The 25,586-nt window shown below is 45.8% G+C and overlaps 1 protein-coding gene and 1 long non-coding RNA gene across 3 annotated transcripts in view; both read right to left on the bottom strand.

Annotated features, from left to right (window-relative positions):
* The window catches only part of LOC146206502 (uncharacterized), a 254,334-nt gene that overhangs the window by 213,236 nt on the left and 15,512 nt on the right, over positions 1-25,586 (bottom strand). The window lies entirely within an intron of this gene.
* Positions 12,407-19,668, bottom strand: LOC146206503 (uncharacterized). 2 transcript variants are annotated; one of them, XM_084591226.1, is made up of 5 exons: positions 19,427-19,668; positions 17,645-17,784; positions 15,936-16,024; positions 12,837-13,056; positions 12,407-12,589 (listed from the first exon to the last, which is right to left on the bottom strand). In XM_084591226.1, the coding sequence occupies exons 2-5, from the start codon at positions 17,745-17,747 to the stop codon at positions 12,507-12,509; spliced, it is 495 nt and encodes a 164-aa protein (XP_084447352.1). In that variant the 5' UTR covers positions 17,748-17,784; positions 19,427-19,668; the 3' UTR covers positions 12,407-12,506. The 2 variants fall into 2 exon arrangements, with proteins under 2 accessions (XP_084447352.1, XP_084447351.1); XM_084591225.1 differs by having other exon boundaries at positions 12,837-13,059.

Below are 25,586 nucleotides of genomic sequence, written 5' to 3' on the forward strand. Positions count from 1 at the left end.
TTTTTCCTGATAAAAATGCTTCGACAAAAAACCTTTCGCACAATCGCCAACACGCCCAATGTTTCTCAGAAGGCAAAGACGCTTGGGCATGTTGGTTAGACATTATCGTTGCAGCGCATTTACGACGAGGACGAGAGGAGACACAGACACAGCGCTGAACTTACAACTGACGTTTATTGAGGCTCTGCCTCTGTTTAAATACAGTGGCGGGCAGTCTCAACAAAGGAAGAAAACAAACACACAAAATTGACTTAAAATGCATGACCAGAACTCTGAACGTGGCAACAATGGCACATGGCAAGCAATGAGCAATCCCTCATCGGTGACTCAGAAAATGCATTTCCTTTTCACATAGAGCAATTGACACAATGCTTACGCATTCCTTTTGGTGTTTTAGAATTTCATAGGCCTCTATGATTTCTCTCGTAATCTTAACGCGGATATCAGTTGAAAATGGGGAAACAAGGTTCTTTCTTTTTCTGTTCTTTTCTTTCTTCTTCGCAGTCCCTGCAATGAATGTCATAATGACCGGAAACATTGTTTTCTACTTTGCTCTTGTGTTCCCGTAATCGGTCATTGAAACATCTACCTGCCTGGCCCGTGTAGTGCTTACCATAGGAAAGCGGAAGCCTGTACACGACATTGTCGGTGCAATCTACAAATTTGTTTTTATGCTTCTTAGCGCAGCCCCCTTCCTTGTGCTACCAGAGTTCCCCAAGTGACAAAGCTTGGACAGCTTATCGGACGCCGAAAAAACTACATTCACATTGGCAAAAAACTACATTCACATTGGCACTTGAGCCCACCTTCTTGAGATTGTGAGAAATCTTTTGTAAGTGGGGGATAACCGCGACCTTTCTTTTCTCTTCTTTTTTGCGTTCATTGGCTCCAACGGGGGCTGAGATGAAGATGTCTTTTAACAAGTTCTCTAAAACGGACGTTAACAGGCAAAACAGGTATCCTGCCGATCAGATTCAAGTAGAGCGCTTGAAAGCGGCTACCCGTTTTGCCTGTTAACGTCCGTTTCAGAGAACTTGTTAAAATGCCATGAACTAGGAGAACATGAATAAATTGAGCTGCTAAATTTAAAACACACTAGACACCGGCAGAGTCATTAAATGCAGCCCTCAAACACGATTATTTACATCTCTTCAGCTTCAGGTGCCTTATCTGCTCCGATTTAGAGCTCTACTCTTGGTTTAGTGAGTTCACATAAAAACGTAATCGCATGAGGACGTAGACTTCGCTATGCAAAGCGTCATTTCTCTGTCATGGGTAGGACGCCCAAGCTTGGAAACCTCTGCGCTTTGCAAAAGCATCGCAAATTCACGCATATGCTTTTTGCATTAATCTTCCCTGAACGGAAGAAAAAAACGTGAAAGACTGTTTCAAATTGTGCGCGTGTTTACGAGCTAAGCTCCGCAGACAGATAAAAAAGGCCTCCGTGGTCGAAGTTTGAGATTAATTTATTTTCTTCTTTTCGTGCCGCGCGCGATTTGCTCAAAATGAGATACGGGGGGCGCAGGGAGCTAAAGGAGACGAACTGCAACTGTGACTGCGCTCTCTGCAGACACGCGTTTTTCTGCTTCACTAATCAACAACTTATCATAAGTACGACAGAGAAGCAACGCGATGCAACGGAATCAACGCAAGACACGAGCCGCAGAAGCAGGCGCCCCGAACGTTTCCTCTGCTGCGCGGTCGCTTTTGATGCGCTCCTGTAGCGGAGGCGAAAGGCATCTAGGCACCCTACGCCCTACGCTCCTGCGACTGACAGCGCCAGCTACGCTTTTCATCGCTCCGGAAACCGCCTGCGCTCCCATTGCCGCGCCCTGAAGACGGCACACTCCTCAATTCTAGAACACTATAACTTTGCGGAGGAAGACGAAGGAGACGAAAAACTGACTCCGGACTGCACGCATCCTTGTACTCACCCGTAACCGTGATTTGTTATTAAACAGTTATTTCTAAATGTGAAAAGGAATCCTGCAGCTAATTAGCGTCCCTGAGAGGAGTTTCACCTTTACAAGCAAAGGAACTTTGATCGTTAACAGACATCGTGAACGACAGAAATAAAAAAAAAAGTGAAAACTTTTCGCGGCAGTATATCCCGCTCCCCCTCTAAGAGCTCTAATAAAATGCGATTGGTAGCAGCGCACGCGACAGCAAAACTGATAAGCACAAAAATCGTGTTTCCTCTTTTAAACGATTCCTGCTGGTTAGAAGCGACCGGCGCAGCGCGTTCAACCGCGTAGATCGTACTGCTGCCACTACAAAAAAGATGTTCTCTGAAACATTCCGCCTCCAAATTGTTACACCATAAAAAACAGATACGTGACCACAAGAAGAAAACACAAAAAAGCTGGCAAACGCGCTAAGTATTTTATTCAGTCACTACTACCCCCTATAAACAAATTTATGCGGTAGGAACTGAAATAAGGGGGAAAGTAGTGGTCGTTTGCCTGCCTAATGTCGTGAAAGAAAGCTGTAAAGTTGGAGCTTTTTGGTTCTGCCCTAAAACAGTAGCCTGACAGTAATTTGAGGGCAGCACTGAAGGGTCATAACATGCACCTATCGCTTGTGTTCTTACCTATAACCAGCAAAATACAGGCGTTGAATCCCGACCGCAAAGTTTCCCTTTTCTTTTTTTTTTTTTTTTTTTTTTTTTTTTTTGCGAAGGCGCACTCAGTCTTGTTGGCATCCAGTGCCCACTTCTTCATCGTTTTAATCAAACGACGTTACAAAAAAAAAAATCTTCAAATGCCAGTTAAAGGAAACTGGACTTAGCTCTCGGCCATATGCCGGCGAAAAGATGAGCGTGTTACGCAACTTCCTGATGTGATCCACAGCATCAAAAAGAAAGCAAGAGAGCATGCGGCTGCTTATTTCAAGACCGCCGGTTCTTTTTCTTAGTTCTATACGGTTACCTTGCGTAGGTTTCTGTATGTATTCTTTCTGCTGGAAACTACATCGCAACACCATGCCTGACTATTGCATACTCCGACCAGGAAACTGTAGTGATGTAAGCATGAAATTTACTATATAGTCTGATGTCACTAAGGTCTATGTCAACACGCGCGTTCCCAGGAACATTAATTGTCAACTCTTCAGGCCCGTTATGAAGATGAAAAGCGAAATAAGCTCGCTAATTGCCATTTGAAAAATCGTGTTTCGAAGCTGTGTTTCGCTGTCAAGGTTGACTTACAAATGGTTTGTGGGTACTACTTCACTTTTCGCACTGTCTTATCGCGATTGGCCTTGTTTTTCCTCCATTCGTATGGAAATTCTTAAAATGTCTCCTCAAATAGAAAGTGAAGATTAGTAAAGTCAAAGGAATTGGTTGCAAAGCATATTTAAAATCAATAAGAGGGCTGAGTCGGGCTGGTTGGTGCTTACTGACGGACACAACTAAACAGCGTTGTCAAACGGGATGGAAGAGAACACAGCCAAGTGAGCTGTGTATGTGTTCTTCTCTTCCATCCCGCTTCTTAGCACTGTTCAGTCGTTCCCGTCTATTAGAAATCTATCCTTGGATCTGCGGCCTGCAACCTTGACAGTCCTTTCGTGAGCAAAACTAGAAATTTTGGCTTCAAATCAGGTCGCTATAAAAGTGATCCATAACAAGTACGCTTATCAGCCAGTTGATGCGTCTATGGCTACAAATTAGATTCTAGTGCAGACTTGATAGTAGATAACTCAGCGAGAACGGCGCTGGCGGCACTTCCTGCTCACAATTTTATTTTCCAACCGCTCATTTCAGATTCGTTACTTCATTTGCAGTTGCAGACTTTCCACTGTATTAAGTAGAGTGCTCGCACACTTATGACGGCGAATTCAAAACTGGATTTCTGACCCGATTTGTTATCCACGGTGGTGAAGCAAATCATGTGATAATGCACGATTTCCACAGTGTTCGTGTCAGTACGAAGGAGGCAGCTATTCTCATGAATGTGATTGCCCTCTTGCAAATACAAAAAAAAAAAATGGTATAATTCTTCATTCGAGCAGAGTATTAACAAAGTAGTCACTTCTATCTTCCGACTATACTTCGATTCGAAGCATTGTCATCGATGCGCTAGACAACAAGTTACTCTCAGACGCTAAAACAAAAGACATTACTGGACATACCTGACCTTGGGTGCAGATGAGAAATACAGATGCGACCGTCCTAGTAAAAGAACAGCCCGCACTTCTTTTAGGTTTTTTCTTCCTTTTTTCCCTGAGGTAATGCCCTTTTCTGTTACTAGACGGACATCGTTCTCTTATGCTCTGTTGCGCTGCCTAGACACATTCTCCGCAGCATCTGCCAGCCGTGTGAACAATGAGGAGACGCTTACGGCCTCAAAAATTGTAATGACAGAGCCAAAGTTGGCAACATTATGGCCGTTAAGCGGAAACTCTGACGTAACCAAACGTACACGATAATGGAAGCCTCTTCTGTCAACCTACAGGGAAAGCAGCTGGCTAGGTAAACGGCTCCTGCCATTGTGAGTGCGGCTTTCAGTCCGCCTCAATTAAATCCTTGAACTGCTCTCACGCGTCGAACGATTGTTTGCGCCGTCACAATAGCCATGGGCACATTTCGCAAGGTCGGCCACGTCGAAAACACGTGCCGCGCAGCCCCGCGTTACACCCAAAATCGTGTCGCAGTGGCCGCTCTGGCATAGGCGTCCTCGAAGAAAGCCCATTCAGCGAAACAGCGGCGCGTTTTATCGCCGCGACGCTTCCGGCCCGGTATGGAAACGCGCCGGGCGTTCAGCTGATGGACATATCGTCCAGCCGTGCCACGCACGAACAAGAGGGAGCGCTGGGGAAGGGGCAGCCGGAAGACAACGCGGCCGATGAGGAAGCGTCACTTCCGGTCAAGTACCCCAGCGTCCCCTCCGGTGATCACGCTGCTCGCGCTGACATCGATCCGCGTGCGTGCACGCACGCGTGCGCCATTTGCCACGCGGCGCGCTCACGCCGGATGTGTGGCCAAGCAAGCTCAAGGTCGCTGCCGCCAGCCGCAAGAAAGTCGCGGCCGGAACCCCCTGCGGTTTCCGCCATAGATTAGCGCGCTGCCAACCGCTATAATGCTGGGCAACGGCGCTGCTCCTCGCAACTCGGCCACTGTCCACCCGACTGGGTTTTACTTATCGATGTCCCATTAACGGGGCCTTCCCCCTTCCGCTGCTTGGACCGCGACAACAGCTACCCGGCAAAAGCACGCGAGAGAATGCCCCCCCCCCCCCCCCCCCCTCCCCCAACGGCAATCAGGCTGCGTGCTTTCACGATAGATAGTTTATGCACATTGCTAACATCGGCGTACAGGTTAACTGTTAGAAGAAGAGATTCGAATAGGCGGCCTATCGGCTCATCGCCCCGTTGGCACTATATAAGAATTTTAATTCGGACCTCTCAATTTTACGGAACAGAGGCAACAGCATACCGAGTAAATGGGGCAGCAGTCAAGCTGTCCCTGGCTTGCGCGCGCTTTGTTTATGACCAACAACGAATGCGCCTTCTAAGTGCTCTAAGCCTGAATCTTGGCGGCTAATGTGTGTTTGCAAATAAGAGTCCATCATATCAGACACCGGACAGGAAGAATGCTTAGTGCTTAGAGTGCGAGACTGAATACCAGCCTTCAGGCCGAAGATTGGAGCAGATATAGGAAATTTCGTCGCGAGCACAATTCTTCATAAAAAACGAGTGCAAAAATACGAAGCAGCAGTATCTATAGCTTTTTCATATCCCAAGCATTCTTTTCTGCATATGCAAAAGTCATGCAGAGAATTTTACCTCTTTCTTTCTCTCCCACCTTCCTCTTGTGGCTCAAGGTGCAATTGAAGTGTCCTTCGAGAACTCTGACAGATACTGCACCTTTCCTTTCTTTAAAAAAACAATTTTTTATCTTGCGCACGAATTTTTCACACGCGTTGTCATTTATGAAACTAGAATATCTACCATCAGCTCTATGATGTTCATAACTATATAAGTTGACGGTCTGCTGCTGATTTAGGACGCACAGTATTGCGAGCTATTTTGTCCTCAGCTACACGCTGTCCTTCTCCTCTCGTAAACACACGCTGTTTCCATGCGAAAGCTGCAACACCAAGTCCCCGTTAGCAAGCTGCTGCCTTTGTTGAAGGTCGAGATTACTGCATGTAGATGCCCCATAAGAAAATATTTTATTCTAGTCAGCCAGATCAACGAAGAAAACTGTAAAAAGCAGAAAAATAAGTTGCAGTGTTTACATTTCGCCAAACATGGATTGAACAATAAGTTAAATGAAAAACACTTTTCAGCACAAAAAAAAAAAAAAAAAAAAACAAAGAATACAGCAACTACACCGGACTTCATCAATCTTCATGTAAGAAAGGGGATTCGAAAAGACTGTGTCGTGTCTGATTGATTTAGTGAGCGCATACTCTATACACTGCACGAAAAAAAACTTGTACGTTAATAAAAAGTCGAGGCAAGTTACAACCCCGTTCAACTCAAACTGGTGGACTGTGCTCCGTTAGATACCCTGAAATTAGTCCGTAAATTCGCTGATATGTAAACAAACGGTGTGCTTTCGATTTTGTCTCTATCACCTTCTATCCGTTCGTTCTGAGCCTTGTTTTGCGAAGGCGGCGGAAAGAGAAAAAAAGTGAAGAACAGAAATGCGCAGAAGCTGTTGCGTTACACACTGTACTCTCCAAGCGCACCAAACCGGATAGGGTGAATAAAGGAGTTAAAGAAGAAAAACAGTAAGAAATTCCGTGATGGGTGGGTTCCGCGTAATAATTTGGCTTCGTTCACGTGTGCTGGTATCGCAGAGAACACGAGCATTTCGGCTCCATCAATGCGTGACCGCCACGACGGGGAATTAATCTCGCGTTCTCTGGCTCAGCAGTCTAGCGCCCAGCACGCGCCACCTCCTCTTTTCTGCACGTGGCGTGCGCGGGACGCACGGGCCGTCACACACAAAAAGTGGCGAAAGTAGCAGAGTGCGCTGGTCGCTTGCTAAGAAAACCTACAAAAAAAATGACTGATGACCGCAGCACGTCAAGGCTGAACGCCTATGAGCAGCCCGATAATACGCTGCGCATTTCCTGCCGTGCATTTCACGCTTACTCTAATCTGGACGTGGAAGCAGACAATGTTTTGGTCCGGCACAGTCGTGTGCGATAGGGAGTTTCGACCTATTAAAGCAGACACCCGATAAAAACGTCGTATAAAACAAACATCTCCCCTAATTGCCACCTCAGCGCCGAGATTTCAGTGCGAATAAGGCGGTGGTTTAGCATGAGGAATTTAGCTGCGATTATCTCTGAGCCACGATACACTTAGTGTGATTCGTGTTTGTCGGATGTGGTGCTGCATGGCCTCTTGAATGATGGAAACGCATGGAAACGGAGGAAGAGCTCCAGTAAACGCAACCAAGAATAATCTGCTTCTCTTCGTAGAGACGTTTAGAGACAACTTCCGCTTATTCAAGGGGAAAGGCAAAGACATCGTTACTACCCTCGCAGTGGGTGCGGTCCTAATCTAGGTACTATCTGTCGGCGCACGTAACCCAGGTGGTCTGCGGATTGTGCGGGCTGCCTTGTGTGACGAGCTTTTCATGGCTCTCGTTTTCGCGCTTTATCACATTACGCTTGTGTCTGTGTGCGGCGCATTACTGTTGAGAATTTCTATGTGCCGAAACCCGTGTGCGAGTACAGCAGGCGAGAGCCGCGCTTCTGTGATACCCACGATATTCGGATCGTAGCCAACAAGCAGATTCACATTGTCTCATGCATGACTACGGATGTGTCCGTTGATCAGGATTTCTACTTTAAATCAGCGGTGGTACAGTAATTCAGGTCATGCTTTTTCTTTCTGCTTTCTTGTTGCATTCAAAATTGGTCCTCCACATCACCGGAAGCATGTACGTATATGCTAATGTATATTTTTGCCAAACCAGAGTGACAATCCTCCTTGCGTTCCCGATTATGTTCAGCCGGCAGACTGTAGCTCCCAGCACACAGTCAAAAGATGCTTTGTCTTTGTTTTGTGGAAGATTGACACCATCTAAATGTCAAATCTGTGAGGAAGGGTTCATGGCTAGCCACAATATGTTAAGGGGAAATCATTGTCTGTCCCGATATAAGCTTGGAATGGGCGTAATACACCACAATTTTTAAGTGGACCTAGTGCAGTACACGTAACGGAACGGCACACGACAGTACGCATCAATACATACTGATTCAATTCTCTGGCTCAACCGTTCGGCTTTAAGCAGTTCTGCCCCGCTGCGGTGGCGCAGCGGTTAAGGCGCTCGACTGCTGACTCCAAGGAAACGTGCTCAATCTCCGCCGTAGCAGCCACTTTTCTATGTAGGTGAAAAGCAAGGCGGCCGCGTGCTGTCCGACGTCAGTGCACGTTGAAGAACCTAAGGTGGCCGAAATTGCCAGAGCCCTCCACTATGGCGTCACTTACTGGCTGAATCGTTTCGGTACTTTAAACCCTATTAACCAAAACAAATTAAAGAGTCCTGGCGGCGGCGTAATTTGTTAAGCTCGACGCTTAGCGGCTTCTTCGAACCGGCCCCTCTGCGATGTCCTGTCTGCGGGTTTTATGCATATAGAGCCATGCTGGCCTTGTTGAGCGTTCGTGTTTGAAGTGGCGTCGGGAACTCTAGAGGATGCGCAGTGCTGATGCGGTGATCACGGCAGAAATTGCAGCCGTGGCATAAAGGCGTACTGAACAAGAGGTGGTCTAATTTCTGCTTCGACGTGTGTCTCCTCACCTGTGAAGGCCTCCCGAAAAGATGGTTTCGCGCTTTTACGCGGTGGCGTAAAGGCTCCTTGTCGCAGAAATGCCGGCATTATCGTGGTTGCAGCGAGAAAACCAGCCGGAAGTAAAGAAATAAAATGCAGACCCAGAGAATCGAACTCTATTACACGCATGTGATATCGTATCGAAATTGGTACGCAATCGTTCTTTGCGCAGCGTTCCGGGTGGTGTCAAAGACACTTCGCTTCCCACTTAGCATCTGCTGGTAAAGTTTGGAGGCTAGTTGGGAGAGGAATTGGAATCTACGACATATATGTACTACCTCCAACCGTATGCCGCTGATTGTAAGCGTAGCTGTCCACCGTGAAAAGAGACAGACACCGCGCCTTACCTTTGCCCAAAAACCAATTTAAACAAAATAACACAACAAAATGCGGAATGAACAGAAAGTGTTAAAGGCGCTATCACGTCTACTCTTAAGACGAAGTTTGAGCGTCCCCTAATTTTTTATTTTACGCCACGAAACCAACGCGGAGTGAAGTAAGACACTAATTTAAGCATGCGCTGCTCCAGCTGCAGCGCATTATGTAGGCGCCAGGGAGTGACCCGGGAAAATGAGTTCAGTGTTTCGGTCCGCCTTTTGTTCACCTCTACATTGTCCTCCGGTACGGCGCCTCGTTCTGCTCGGCGGCACGCCGACAACGGGCGCTAAAAGCATTTCGTAGCACTTAAAACAACCCCAAACTAGTGTCTCGCGTCATTTTGCACGCACGAACGATAACCGCACTGTCTCGCTTCACAAACAGGGCACGAGAAGGGTACTGACTACCGGAGAGTTAAGAAACTTCGCGGTCTCTAATGGAACTGACAAAAAGCAACATTTGTCCTCCGGACTCGAATCGGGTGCGTGCGCACGAGTCAAGACATTGCGCAGGTAAGTTTTTAACTGGGATCATTACACTCTTACACGGCAGCAAACGGTGCAGAAGCCTGCTTAGTGGTGGATATGCCGGCGTGACATACTATGCATCGCGGTCAGCATCGGCGGCCAAAGCAGTTGATCATACTCTGCAGGAAATAACCGCTTCCGCCATACGCACCACCAGTACTCTCGAGGTAAAAGAGGTGGCTTATGAGCTCGCAATAGTCTCCGGCGTGGAGAGAGAAACAATCTATGCGAACAACCTATGCGCCCTCATCGACTACAGAAGCCTGCAGCAAGTACGGCAGGGTAAGAATAATCACATGCGCGCTCCAATCCTAAGTAGACAGCCCCAAGTATTGAACGTTGTTCTTGCTCCAACCCTGGTCGCGAATCCCACCACAGAAACCAGTGAGCGCATGCTACCGCCCGAGCTTACACAAACTGGGTCTCGCAGAATCGCTCACGGTCTTCAGAACGATTACTCCAAAAATACAGCGCTGTTCAAGATCACCGGCTCAACCGTTATAACTACTTTCCTTCAAATAAACACATCACGAAGGAGGGCGCGTTTGAATAGAGACAGTTCAAAATCAACATCTGCCCACAAATTAGCCTCTATCGCACAATACAGCTCCCAGTATAGCTCGACAAATGCTTACTCTGCGACACCTCGCCCATCCCATTACACCACCTGAGCATGCCCGAAAGTGAAAGGAGCCCCCGTATACAATCACCAACCGCTACTCTGGCCAGTGGTAGCCTGGAAGAACAGCGGCAGCTGATGCCTGAGGTCCAGCTGAAATCAAAAGACATCAAAAGTCATGGTCCTAGCGGGATCAGAATTTGTAGCATGAAGGTTGATAAGCTCGAGCTCGTGATGGGATGAGAAGCGAACGAATCAACGCCGCAACTGACTGTTCAAACGAAGGCATTTGTTCCGAAGTTGTGGTTGCCTGAAGGAAGTGCCGTCTGCTCATCATCTTGGGAGCGTTGCGGCTGTCTAGTTACACGCTACGCCACGTTACGCCACGGAGGTTGCAGACAGGAAGGACGGCGTCGTCTTCATCGTGGAAGCCAAGGACCATTCGGCAAGTAGGGGTATAGAGAAGGCCCTAAACCGGAGTCTCGATCAGCAGATGCTGGGCGACAACCCGGACAAAACTGCATCGGTCCTGGTGGCTCCTCAAGCCACCCTTCTGTTCATTTGCTATCTTCGGGGCATCAGTAGAACTTTCTACAGTCAACAAGGGTATCTCTGGTCCTCAACTTCAGGGTTCTCTTAGGTCGCCTGCCTGTCCTTTTTCGTCACCACGAACTCATGCCGGACGTTACTGCGGCCAATCGCCACGCCGCAAAGGACCTCTCCAGATCGCACCATTAGTTCGGACATGGCTCTCACTTGGGACTACCGCCGTAATGTGGCTGGTCGAATAGTAGCGCAACGAAACACCTTGCCATCCTTCGCTGTCAGTTCTTGTCGGACTTACTGTACAACGCTTGTGTTAGCTTGGCTTTGGTGATAGTCGGCGTCTTTACGCCACTCGGAGAGAGCAGCCCATCCGAACTTCCGATATACCGAACTTCGGCACCTTTGACTCGATATCCAAATGAGCCGGCCATGCATCGGGATTGCGTCCACCCCACCGCTAGCCATGGTGGCGAGTATCGTCACGTATGCCGCGCCGGAGCAGCGACAAGGAGCCTTTCAGCGGGCTCCGCCATTCATCTCAAACACATCGAAGTTAAGGTGGCCACCATATCAGTCCGTTCAAACTACGCGCTGATGCCGAGGTCATTGGTTGTGCTTCCCAGCGCCCGTGGGTTAGCTTGAGGCATCCGGGGGCAGCCATGGTGTTTTTGTAGACAGGGTCGCTCTTCAAGTAGCCGCACTGCTGCCGCCAAAGGGGAGATGAACAATCGGCAGCCGCCGTGCGCCCACATAACATGAACCCCAGCTCCTTCCTGCCCAGGGGACCGCCGGCCCTTTTGAAGCAATAAATGTTGTTCATTATCATCACTGCTGGCATCTCGACTGCTGTGCCCAAAGATGCGAGATCGAAACCCGGCCGTTTTTCGGTGGAGGCGAAAAGCAAGGCGCCCGTGTGCTGTGCGATGTCAGTGCAAAGAACCCCAAACAAACAACCGGCAACATTCCTCAGCAAAGTGTAGTAGAAAAATAGTTCGGATTATTTGAAGGAGGAGGAAGAGGAAAAACTTTTATTTCGTATTTCCTTATCTTCCTGGGTGGAGCCTTCAGTCCAGTGCTCCATGTGCCGCCTCGATCCTGCAGGCTCACCAGAGCAGCTGTCGCTGGTCTTGCGGCCCACAGTCCGGCCCACTCTCGTGTCTCGAAGGCGCGTGAGCTGGATCAGACGGGAGCAGCATCACCTCGCACGATGACACGGTTATAAAGAGGGCATTGCTTGATCTTTGTTTTTTCCCTTATAAAAATGGGAACATCCTTTGAGTTCAATGTGAACTCAAAAAAGTCAGAAGGAAGCAACTTCCTCTGAACTGAGAATTGGCTACTGATTTTGAATTCACAGTGAATTAACTTTCTCTGACCATCCTGTGAATTTCCTGTGAATTTCCTTTGAGCTCCCAGGGAACAGACCATTGTCAGTTTGAGTTGAGTTCACAGGCAGTGGCCAATTATTGGTTCAAAGGAAGTTCGAAGGAATGATGACTATGGGATATTTGGTGGATGTTCGAAGGAAGTAGGTTCAGACTGAAACATTTGTTTGTATGAGCTTATATTTATTTGAATAGATGTACTTCCTCTGTTTAGGCCTTGCAATTAGGCCTGCTTTCGAAGACCCTGCGACAAAAAATTGGATCACTGTCCACAATCCCAGTGCAAACTTGCGCAATTGCCGGTGACCACCTTGGCTAGTACTCCATTGAGCAAGCAGGTGTAGGCTGCAAAAAGAAAAAAAAAACATTAGAAGCATGACTGCAATAAACAAGCTAGAGTCTATCCAGCCTTCCTTAGCTTTTGTAAATTAAATATACAGAGCACGGACAGTGTGTGCGCCATGCAGGCACCACAGCATTATGAATTAAGGCAAGCATTATGGCCCTGACCATCACTGAAAAGTCAGCTGTTTGGACAATATTTCAGAATGCTCTTGCATCACATGCACAGGCTATGAGCTCGAGGACTTACAGATAACAGCATCCAATTTTGGGCAGCCCAGTGCCTTTTTTGGAGCTTGTTCCTTGCGGGCATTGCAGACACGGCCATAGAGTGAGCTTTCTTCCAGTTCTTCGGGTGAGAACACAACCCGCACCAAGTTACATGCAAACTTTGTTGCTTGATTGCCCGCACTGAGTTTCATGCGGTCAATCAACTGCTGATTTACCATAATATTGCTGCCAATGTGCACCTGCTAGAACAAAAAGCAAATATTAGTACTATGACCAGTATTGTAACATACAACAATATTCCTTGATATGCAATAAGAAAATGAAGGGGCTTTATAAACAACAAAAAACTTAGACCAGCTTAAGAACAATCAAAGAAATCCCAAAATGCATAATTAAGGTCATTTGTTTGCAAGTAAAAATACACATTCAAGAAGCCGTACTTTAACATGTACAACAATGAAGGCATACGAAAACTATTGGATGTTTTTGACACCTTCCCGAGCGGTGTTTTAATCTAATTTTGAGTCAGGCCAAACATCTTTTAACATTTTTATTAGTGTAACCTGACAATTGTGTAATATGTATTTAAAGTAACTAGCCAAAAAGAGGGCACATAATGCCCCGCAAAGGATTGAGCGCTAATAGTGCATTGCTATAGCAGAAGAAAAAACAAGAAATGAGATTCTTTAACGACCTAATTTATGCTTGCATTTCAACAAAAAAAAAAAAGAACAGATTTTAAGTCAGAAAATAAAGGGATTTACTCATCATTAACATTGCAAAGGCCATTAAAAGCCAGTTTAGACAGAGCACAGTGCCCACATTGTCATCTCCTGTTTAAAAATACTAACATCCTTTTCGTACATCAGAAGCTCAACCAATTAAAAAAAACTGCCAATGAAGGTTTAGCAAAAGCATGCACTCCCTGCTCTGTATGTGCTACTTTGAGGCAACATTTAGTTTCCAGCTTGCACAGGTAGCTTTCATAATTTAACCCCTCAAGTGCTTTGGACAAGCAGCTCGTCCTTGCAAAGATGCCCTCAAGCCATTTTGGACGAGTGCTTGTCCTTGCAGGATAGATCCTCACCCTGAGAGTTTTAGGTGAGTACAGCGCTCCTCTGTGGCTTAGGTCATGCGCCATTTGACAAATGGCACCACTGACCCGTTAACTGCTTTTTGTTCTACCGCTTGAAAGCCTTTTAAGCAGCCTTAATGAGAAAAATGGTGCCTGGTAGAGGCAACGCATGCACTGTTGGCCCGTCATCGCGGGAAAGAAGCTTTTCTTCGTTGCCATCCTCGCCATCCGAAGATGGCTCAGACACCAATTTTTGCATTGTTATGGGAAGTGAAGACGACAGTGATGACATGAGTAGTTCTTCCGACGAAGATGATGACAGCTCAGACGATACTATTGCGAGTTCTGTGTTAGTGGATGAAAATTGACAACATTCCGATGAAGCCCCCTGGGCTTCCATTCTTGGTCGTCCCTTGTAAAACATTTCCAGTTACCTCGCTCTATGTTACTCGACTAGATTGCTGCTTATTGGCGGGCAGTTGATTTTTCACGTAATGAGCAATAAACTTCACTGCGCTCATTTGACTTAGTTTCTGGTTCAAATATTTTTGTCTCGGATACCTCCTTTTTTATTACACTACCAATAGAAACCAGCAGTAAAAATAAAAACTAAAGGGACACTTAAGCTCCGCCTTTAAGGGTATGATGCGACCAGTGTAGGCTACCACCCAACATATAAAGCCCTGCTTTAACCAAGCTGTATCAACATGTCTGCGTAGCCTAGATGTAGCAAACCTGACTCAGCATTGAAGAGCACTGGAATGTTGATTCGTATTTCACCTTCCCACCTCAAATGAACGACCGGAGTTAGCAGCTCCTCCTAACTTTTGGATATCATGTGGTCTCGTTAAGCCACACAAATCATCGAAGAATGTGTGTTCGGCCATGCCACTTGCCAGCGCCATGCTCTTGATGTTTCACTCACAACACAGACAACAAATTTTCATGTAATGGGGCCTTTAACGATATCGTAATTTTAAGCAATTTTAGCTAGAAATCTCGAAATAATAGTGCTCAAGGGGTTAAAGTGAAATTGAATTATTGTTGGATCAGCTTAAGAAGCCACAACTCCTTCTCAAAGGAGACCCTCCTGGCAATACCATGGTGGTTAATTGCCTTTGACTTGCCAGAGTGACATTGCAGGTGGCTGTCAGGTGCAAGTGGATTATATGCACATTAGCTTGAATACCATGATGACTGGCCCAAGTCGCTAAAATGACTGATTAGAGGAGCACCAGCTGCGTCATTCGAGTTGTAGTGCAAAAAGATGGCCTTCCGAGATCGATAACCTAAGAAATTGCTGAATATTAAACAAGCTAATGGAAATCTCTTTTCTGATGAAAAGGGCTTTGCTATAGCCCAAGCGAAGTATGCTCAACAGGAAGCATAAACAAGAGTAACCTTGCACTTCCGATCACTACAGCTTTCACAAAAACTCTTCCAAATCAATATACACACGAATGAAGTAAGTCACTAAAATGAAAGGAAGCAGTTGGGATTTTTTTTCATGGTCGTTTTGACGAATTTAAGAAAATAGCACTGTCTGTCTTTTGTCGTTTCTATCAAATTGACATTCATTTAAAAATATCATTATGCTACTAATTATGCAGTCTGTGAGCCCAGCCTCATAAACAGCATCCCAGCCAGGGCAGCCGCTTTTCAGTGGAGCCGAAACGCAAGGTGCCCGTGTGCTCTGTGTTGTCGGTGCACGTTAAAGCACCCCAGGTGGTCGAAATTTCCAGAGCCTTGCACTACAGTATCTCTCATAGCCTGAGTCGCTTTGGACATTAAACCCTAAGAGCCAACCAATCATAAAGAGCATTGCTTCTTGCCTATCTCTGAATTCAGTGACTGCTGACTTCATTCACATGGATAATGAGCTCCTCGTTTCCCTATCCCTGCACACTTCTCAATGGAAGTGCATGACTTGTGGCAGTGCTATCATAAAGCTAGAACCAAGTTCTTGTGTGACCCTTAAAAAAGTTTCATCGAGAAAGGCAGTAATGAGCACAACCATGCAGACACTAGACTAAAGCAACTAACCTGAGCCTCGGTTGGCAGCACAACTGCTTGTGTTGTACACGCAGCATTATTAACGGATTCCGTCAGCTGACTGACCAGCTCAGCAACATCTGAAAAAAACAAAAAAGGAAAGCCGGAACAAAACATACTATTTCATCACTAGCAGCAGCAGCCCATGTAACATTCACCACAGGAGAAAAGCCTTTTCTTTGCCCTTGACTGCATGACCAACCCTTTTCTGTCACCAAATGCGCCATTCAAAATTTAGCTGCTAGACACTGGCATCACTCACGCACTCAAGGCGCCCTATCAGCGGTACATAATCTAGGGGATGCTGATAGCAATTGATGAAGCCAATGCTGACATCCCACTTCTGATCTCTTTGTTCGCTGTGGAAATGCCTGGATTGGATTAACTGCGGAGGACGTTGTAACTACAGTGCAACTGACGGGTGCTGCTATTGCTTAGAATGAATTCATGGGTGCGAATGATGCTGCCGAGATAGCTGTGAGCGCTTTAACAGAAGTTAGTCAGATCACATCCCTGAAACAGTTTGTCGGTAGTAAGGGCCTTGAAGAGGTCAGCATGCAATATACATGTATGGCGGCAGCAATACGCCATACATTTGGACAAAGGCTGACACTCGAGTGTGTAGCTGATACTCGATAGCCCATGCTTCACCTATCTCGTGTCTGTCTTTCGTGTCGACATTTGCTAACATGGTGTAGTGACCGAGTTAAGTTAGGCAGATTGCTGAGCCAGGTGCCGAGCTTGGACAAGTATAAATTTCCTGTTGTGAAAAAAAAAAAAAAAAAAACACCACCTAAGTGACCAAAATGGCACAGGAAAATGAAGCACATGCCATAAGGATTCCAAGGTCCAAGACAGGACGAGGCCACATATGATAATTTCATACAAATTTAGATTTTTTGCTGTCCCTCCTGCGCTCATTCTAGATGCACCTCATCATATGCAGGAGACTCTGAGGTTAAAATCTGAGGGAATCAAGGGTTCCATTCAGATACGCCATCCACAGTAATGCAAGAGCAGCACAGACCTGCCACAGCCATCTGGCTACAACTTATACCTCGTGAATGTGTTTGAACCTAATGCAGCTCTCCGGGTTCACTGGAGCGTTGTTGTAACCGACCACTACAGAACAGAAAGGAACCCAATCCCGCGCCCGTTTTTCGGCCTCGGCTTGAGCAGCACAAATCAGCACAGGTGCTCACCTTGAGTGGCATTTGTTTACCATGCATTTTCATGCAGCTATCACATACGACAACAGGCTCAATCTCAGATGCATGCCGATCCCAAGCAATGACATGTGACACGCAAGTCACTGTAACACAAACAAAGCATGCTTGCAGAGCAGGAGTGGCAGCAGTTCATCTGCTACGTGCACTGCAAGCATGGTGGTTGGTGGCGTCATGCAGCAGCGCCACGGTGTAGCTGAGCACTACTGTACACCACCTATAATGTGTCGCAAAGACAACTACAGGAGGAACACCAATCCTAATCCTCAGTGTAGGGGGAACCTTATTGCAGCAACATAATCTTACTGGTGCTTTTACTAGGACGTGCTACAGACCAAGAGGTCTTATTCATTTAGGAGTTAGCACTTGAATTTGTTATGCTTTACGTAGCATCTGGTGACACAGCAAATAATTTCAGTATCATGGCAATGGAGATCAGGATTCCAATGGCTTCAGAAAAAAGCGATCACATACCAAGCATCTGACGTGCTTCATCTCTTGCGGCCTTATATTTCTTCATTCTTTTTTTTTGCAGACCCCACTTCATCCTCAAGCTCCAGGACTCTCTTTTTTGCATCTGTTGGCTTAGACATTTTGTCACAGCTGCAGCTTTCCTGCAAAACGACATGTGGCAAGGTCTATTCACTAAATTGTATTTGCACTCAAATGCATCATACAAAATTATTCAGTATAACGCATTGTGGAGATATCTGGTTCCACACATGAGATTAGCAAAATAGTGACCAAATGAAGACCACTGACAAGAGAAACGTAGCATGGACACTGTTTAGGGTTCAAAGCAACACTTCTTAAGGAGGACCATTAGCCCTTGAGCAAACCTTGGCACAGAAAAGGACATGGTAATGTTTAACTGCGAGCTGACACCATCCAGCATCACTACTGCTCAAGTGGGCAGAATGCCCACTTGAGCAGTAGTGGACAAAACAAAGGATGCATTTCCAGAAAAACAGTTTGAGCTCCCACGCATACCGTAAAACATAGCCACTTTGCTTTATGGTAGGTTCATGGTGTTTTATGTCCCAAAGCGACTTAAGCTATAGCGATGAGGGATGCCGTAGTGGTGGGCTCACCTGGGGTTTTTTAATGTGCAAATGACATCATACAGTACACAGTCAACTTGCATTTCACCTCCACTGAAATGCGGCCATGAATGCTGGGATTGTACCCATGTACAGTCGTGAGCTTTATGAAAGGGAGTATGCGATCCCGTGGCAGATAGCCTCATCCAGAAGTAGTGGCAAAGTGCAACGGCAGCATTGAAAATGAAGTGGAGAGAGCGGTGCCCTTCCACCTGTTGGCCGTACCCCATGCACTGGGAGCAACTTTTACATCGGCAGCTAAAAATCATTGCAGCATTATGCTGTTGGTAACTGATATCACTGCTTGCTTTGCTATGCTCTGGCCTAGCAACCCAGCGTAGGCTGGTAACTCAGGCAAAAGCGGCAGCCCAGGCCACTGGAGTCTTAGAATGGAGACTCCACACACTGCCTCCCCACCACACACAGTTTTTTTTTCCCTTTTTTTTTAATAAAGTTTTCTCTCTCTGCGCGAAATCTGAGGAATGGCTGGTAGCGAAGAAAGGAAGCATGTTTGACGCTTCAATAAAAAGCAACAAACAAATGAATATGAAAGTAAATGAATGCGACAACACGTTAGGCGCTTTTATCTGCTTAAACTTCAGTCGCCTGCAGCTGTGAAAGCGTCCGTTTCGCTGCTACACTACCAATTGTCTCGGAAGGAGCACCCTGGGCATCTTTAAAACTTGTTCTAAATCAGCTTCAATAATCAAGGAGCTGCCATTCTCCATGCCGCACCGTTCCGAGACGACGATGCGGGCAGGGTGGGTTTTTTTTTTTTTTTTTTTTTTTTTATAGAGCCCAAATTGGGAAGCCTACTCCTGTTATCACGAAACACCGAGAATTGCCATTTGCTGTGTAAACAGGGAGAATCAGGTCCACGTAACGACAGCAGCCGCGTTTATTCTACTTCTTATTTCCGCAAATTCAGTTCATTATGCATTTTTGTTTTAATTTCACGCAATTCCCGGAATCAACTGTCTACCTCTTTCACCATGTGCACTACTGTCACCTGCCGGTTAACACAATGCGGTCGTAATGCGGGCATGTAAACGACTTCGCGACACGACTCACCGCGAGTAGCAAAGGAAGGTGTTTCACACGTAAACATTATTAAGACACGAATACGAAAAGAGACAAGAGACGTTTGACTACTTACCCACTCCGAGAATGAACGTAGGAGAGTACGACCCCTCCTTCCACTGGGCATGTAGTACTCCTTGGTTTGGAATAATCTTCCAGTATTTTGGATTATCCATCAGTTTCGCCTGCAGTTCTTTTGATTGTAGGTTTCTACGTCCCACTTCTGAGCGGTCGCCCATTTAACCAAGACATGATCGGCCATTTGCACTACTCACGGACGAACACAACGAACGCGAACAATCAACTTCCTACGGTCATGAAACACATAGTGAAGCATGCCGCCGGCTGTTTTCACGAAAACGATAGCGCTAGAGGGCTAGAGTCTCAAGCGCCATTGCAAACTTTTAAATGCATTTTTGCAAACTTCACAAACTTTCAAATAAAAACTTATAATTTATAAACAACCTTAAACGTTTGTTTTTTTTAGTAGTAATATGTGATGCGTAACAAAACACAAAATAATTTAAGCAAAATATTGCCACAAGCAGTTGCAGCGCCCTTTTTTTTTGCTGCGGAATTCTTGTGGTGCATGTCAATCTTCATTGGTTTTACTCGCCGTGAGAACGTTGGTTTTACTGGCAGTATTCGTAACCTCGGCTGCGGGGGCTTCTGTGCGGGGTGGTACCGGCGTACCGACGTCGCTGACGTATTAATTGCTGGTCTTTAAACTGTGATAGGAGGTAAACGAGCTTGACTTTCGTGAACAATGTGACATCCGGTACTAGGCACATCTTGAAGTGCATTTAACTGCAGGCTTTTGAAGCCGTTATCGATGGTGCTGCGGTAACCGCCTACCCGTCGAACGCACTGGAAATGCCACCACGGTAAAAGCGTACTTGCGCGACGTCAACGTCGCGCCGTACCGAAGTGCACTAAATCACGACGGAAGCAGGCCGCGCTTGCTAACAGCGTCGCCCTTGGCGTCGCTGCGAGCCAAGAGTTGCCAGGCTGCAATGCCGACGCAAATACTGACGAACCCTGCCAGCCCTGCGCCGAGCTTTGTTGCGTAAAGCAGCGGTCACGGATGTATGTACATGCCGTCTCGCGCATGCATCGCCATCGAACCAGCGGGCTGCGAAAGCGATGAATTAGAACCACCTGGCATTCTTTAACATGTATGAAAATTCTTGAATGTATTATATTTTATCTTAAAAAATCAGAGGGGCAAGAAATAGACCAAGTAATGCCACACACACAAAAATAAGCACAAGAAATGAATGAAAAGAAAGTTATCTTTACACTTAAGGACAAAGGAAGGAAGGTGGTGAATATTATTGGTCCTTGTGTGGCGACTAAGAAGAAACTTGCGCTAAAAGTAAGATCTAGCGCGTGAAAAAAAAGCAGGGATTTAATATAAAATGAAAAAAAAAATTAAAATGATGTTTACTTGCACAACAAAGAAACGAATGCGATTTCGTATATTTTGATAAATGTATAATTGGTTTATTCAAAAAAGTTCAGAAGTTAAAAAAGTGCAAGGTATACTAATGAAAGAAAAAAAAACGAGAAGTCTAGCTGAAAAGAAAAATGAGCTTCGTATGTTTTCGCTTACGAACAAAAAAAAAGAAGGTATGATGCATAAAGAGTAAAGAGAACTTTCTCTTTACTTGAGGAAAAACAAAGGAAGGTCATTATTGATATTGCCAAAGAGAGCCAGTTTAAAAATGAGCTTCCTTCTGTCAAAAGAAAGGAAAGTCTCAACAAGGTGAGCTCAAAGGAAACTTCCTTTAGTCAAAAGAAAGGAAAGTCTCAACAAGGTGAGCTCAAAGGAAACTTCCTTTAGTCAAAAGAAAGGAAAAGTCTATAGGAAGGCTGTTCAGGAAGCAAAAAGGAAAAACAAAGGAAGTAAAAAGGAAAATTCGATTTTCATAAGGGTTCTGGCAGTAAACAAAGCAAGTGAGACGCTGAAAAACCTTAGCACAAGGCGCTCGCGTGAGCACCGCACGCCCCCCTGACAAGGCTCTTAATTTCGCTAGTGGAGACCGCGTATTATCGGTCTTCGCCGGGGTGCTTCCAAGCGCTTGCGCTATCAGCATGAACTTTGCACGCGGGTGCTTCCCTGGTGGTGCGCGAAGAACCACTAGATTAACACAACCTCTCCTGTAAGCGGCTGCATGGCATTGGATCTGTGTGTGTTAAAGCTGAACTGCCTCGGATCTCGGAAACCCCCCTTAGTCTCAAGAATTCAAGTTAAATCACTCGTTCACACGAAACGAATAAAGAAAGAAAAGCTAGGTATGCCGAAATCATCACGGAAACAACGTTAAGATGAACAGATAAAAAAGTTCCGGCATGGCAGCCATGCTCAGATACGAAAATAAATTCGTCAAAAAATTTACATGGGCGAAGCAACATTCATAACATGCCCTCTCTTTTTATTTTGTCATTTATAATGTCTTGTCATCTGCTCAGTTATTTCAAACTATACGAAAGGCATTCATGAGTGCAAGCAGTACGCACAGAAATTATCCGGCGTGAGAACAGGGTGCATGATTTTACTGGTGCTTATAACTTATGCGCACTGGACTCAATCATTGATATGAAAATGCTGAAATACCGCGCCACTTTTTCTTTTTTTTTTTTCGGGAAATGACAGTACGAAGCAAGTACGTAGGATGAACATCAGTATGTATTGTTTACGGCGGCTCTTCGCCTCCTTTGATTGCACTTGAAGGGAGTAGTTAAGAGAGCAAAATTCTTAACTACTATGTTTCCCTTGGTTTCATTTAGTTGCCTTAATGAAATGTTGCCAAATCGGGTCAGTATCAAGGTGTTGCGTGTTCTTTTAAAGCTTGTATATGCACCCACCTGCAATAAACCCGAATGAGACAGCATCTGTAAATAAACTTTTCCTTCGGGCGATCACCTTTTGCGGTCCACCGGTTAGCCGATGACAAAAGGCTAACAACCAAGAGAAGACAAGTAGATGAACACTAAGCTTGTTATTCGATTTCACTAATTATAACATCTGCCGCGGTAATACCAACTAACAAAGCATGAATTACACTCGCATTTCCAAAGGCTTCCGTTCACCATGACAGCCATTTCGCAGCAGGCGACAAAAGATTCGATTTGGAAATTATACATCCGCACTACAATTGTTATCGTTGTTACTGGAATAATGACCCTGACCTTGGATGATATATTGCCTAGAAATGCTCCCGGCTGGCATCCGAAAGGTTGCGCAGGGCTGGTGTGGAAGAAAAAGAAAGTAAATATATCATCGCTCAAGGCTATATAACACGAAAAAAAAAAAAGAAATAGAACATCTCTTGCGATCTTCTTCTATAATTGGCCCGCTGGACGTGGGAGGCCAAAAGCAGCTTCTTAATGCTCGGATAAGCATTAGGCGTGCTGGCCGAGGTCAGCAAACAAGTGGGATGATCGGGCCGAATGAAGAAGAAAATTCTCGCAAAGGTTCCATTAAGAAAGACGTAATCAGGTTTGCGCGGAACAGGCGTGTCAACACGAGTCCTGGAAGCCCGCAGACCGTATACCAATACCAAAACACTCAGCCCACTAAGGCCCTAGAAAGTGAAATGGCCATCAAGCAGCCTGCGTCTGGTGCCGGTTGGGCTAGAGTTGCCCAAGCTCACGCGGGTAAACAGAGCCGATCAGGGGCGACTCCCACTAACGAAACTCCTGTATAGGTCAGGCGATATGCTGCCTACATGCTCAGAGCAAACAGAGAAAAAAAAAAAAAAAAAAAAAAAAAAAAACGTTGCGCGGCCAAACCAACGATCAACCGATAAGTTCCCGTTTGGAAACTCTTAGCGAGCGAGAAGAGTGCTTTCCCGCTATAGGAAGATTTAATGCTCGCATTCATATTTGACTGATTAAGCTATTCGGATTTCATCCGCGCCTATACCTTCGAAAGCACTACTTCTCTTTGAAATTCGGATTACTTGCCTGAACCTTGGGTCATGCAGAGACTCAACTATTACTTTTGTCATGGGCAATGCCCTCGAGCTTAACGAATTTGGAGTGGGAGTAGGACGGAGTCTTGCAATCTATCGTGACAAAAGTAAAACTTTGAGACTCTTTAGTTTTAATTAGTTTTTTGTTGATCTCGTGAATATTATTCCTGGAATTATTTTAGCAGATGGATGTGCTAGCATGTCTTTAAAAATACTTCCGGGGTGACCGCCAACGACGCGGATTTAGTTTGTTTCGCGGGGTGCAACATTTTATCACTCAGTTTTATGTTACCACTCCGCTCTATCATTTGCGCTGCGATGAAGAGGCGTGCGGCAATGTAGAATAACCGTGCTGATATAAGGCACAAGTACAATAGGTGGCGCGGCATAATGGCCATTGCTGATATGCAAGAATGGCTTTTTGCAGTCGACAGTGGGAATCGCGAACCCATATCGAATTCGTTAGCAAAACTCAACTCAGCTCTCAGCCCAAGCATGGCTATTCTGTCCTCAGGCAAGAGCTCGTGAAACACAGACAGGGGAGTTGTCGCGACGCATGCAGGAAGCAGACCATGCTTCTGCGCGGAAATGAGAGGAAGTGCACGCTACCCGCCGCCAGTTATTGGCTTCGGAGTCTGTCTGCTGAGCCCGAATTTACGAACTCGATACCGGGCAGCAGCGGCCTCGCTTCGATGCACGCGATGCTCCGATGCAAAAGGCCGCCCGCACACTGAGACTTTAGTACATGCGTTAAAGAACCCTATATAAGGCCCAAATTAGTCCTTAAACACCTAGTACGTTGCACTGCAAGCCTGCACTGTCGTTTAGAGGAATAATAATCAATATTTCCACACCGACCGACAGTGAGACACTCTCTCACTCTACCTCTGAAACACGCACTACAGTGACGTTCCCTTTCTCATTCCGTTCGCAGCTTAGTGCACGGCAAAACATTAGGCCAGGTAACTGCGGCGTTTATGCGTGTATATTAAAGCGCGGTGAAAGATTGTGCTCGTGAAAGTTCAATAATGCAGTAAGTTAAACAGCAGACCAATCCGGCGTTGTGTTTCCAAGACCACAGTCCCCGGAAAACGGAAATGACCCCTTGGGCGAGGATGGGAAACCTGTGATTTGTGGCTAAATGCTATGCACAGCTTACTAAAACTCGCTGCAACTCACAGGCACGATTTACCCCGCGCGCTCGTCAGCATTCGCTCCTCGCTTCGCCGATAACTCAAACAACGCGCGACGAGATTTGAAAGGGGCAACATCCGTGGCGTGAACAGCAATACTTCCGGTTGAGGCCGTTGCGTATAGGTCGCGTTATCGCGCGTGGGACGCTCCCTGCTACATAGCATCGGAACATGCTGAAGCGGACACGAAGTTGTGCGCTACGCAACACCGTTCTAGCGTTCTGTGCTTTCTAGCGCTGCCACCGCATTGTTTACGTGGTTGTACTCTGCAGAGCCGTATAGGAATTTCTATAACAGCCTCCACGAACACCGAAGTCCATGCATAGGCAACTGCATGATCGCAGAATAAATGAGATCAAGAAAGTCATTCTGCCTAGAGAGGGGTAATTAACTGGTCAAAGAAGGAGAATATGGAGCGGAGAGGGCTATGCGAATAGTATTCTGTCAGAACTGAACTGAATATGAACAGAAGCAAAAAAAAAAAAGAAAAAAAACGATTTGAATATTTGTGTAATCATTTGCTACTGATGAAAATATTCACGGCCTTTGGAAAATAATCTACAGATTACATGGAACAAATTAGCGGTAAACCTCGGCTGATGAAAGGGATGACAGTTTGAGTCATATGACTTTCGATATCAGACATGAATTCAGGTCTTTTATTATTAAGCCTGGGGCCGTATTCAACGTTCCATTTCTCACTCCGGGTCTATTAGGTACTCTACAGTTGGTCATCATGACGGAGAGGTCGATGTATAAGGTCGCGTTACTAGAACAAAAGGAGTGCATAAACGTATTGTCAGCGACATTAACTCGACGATGACAATGATGATGATGATGATTATGGAAAGGACCCCTGCGAGCGGTGATGCGTGATGCCACAAATTAAGGTTCCAAAAATAAGATATCATCAATGAACTAGAAAGTAGGTATAGTATTTACGCTTATAATTGGTTGTAGTTTATGTTTTTTTGTCTAAGAAAAAGACTTTTTACGTTTGTAACAATATTCTAACTTGTTTATACCGACATCTCTCGGTCATTTAGTATTCGCTGCGTAGGTGACT

Source organism: Amblyomma maculatum, chromosome 1, assembly GCF_055883805.1.
Source record: "Amblyomma maculatum isolate TAMU_Amacu chromosome 1, ASM5588380v1, whole genome shotgun sequence".
In the NCBI taxonomy this organism is placed as follows: Eukaryota; Metazoa; Arthropoda; class Arachnida; order Ixodida; family Ixodidae; genus Amblyomma; species Amblyomma maculatum.

Excerpts from the sequence above, each read along its gene's own strand:
- LOC146206503 (XM_084591225.1), bottom strand. The coding sequence starts at position 17,747 with ATGCAAAAAAGAGAGTCCTGGAGCTTGAGGATGAAGTGGGGTCTGCAA. Across the intron at positions 13,060-15,935 it reads TGCTGCCAACCGAGGCTCAG|CAGGTGCACATTGGCAGCAA; the intron begins GTTAGTTGCTTT and ends TTTTTGTTCTAG. Across the intron at positions 12,590-12,836 it reads AAAATTGGATGCTGTTATCT|CCTACACCTGCTTGCTCAAT; the intron begins GTAAGTCCTCGA and ends TTCTTTTTGCAG.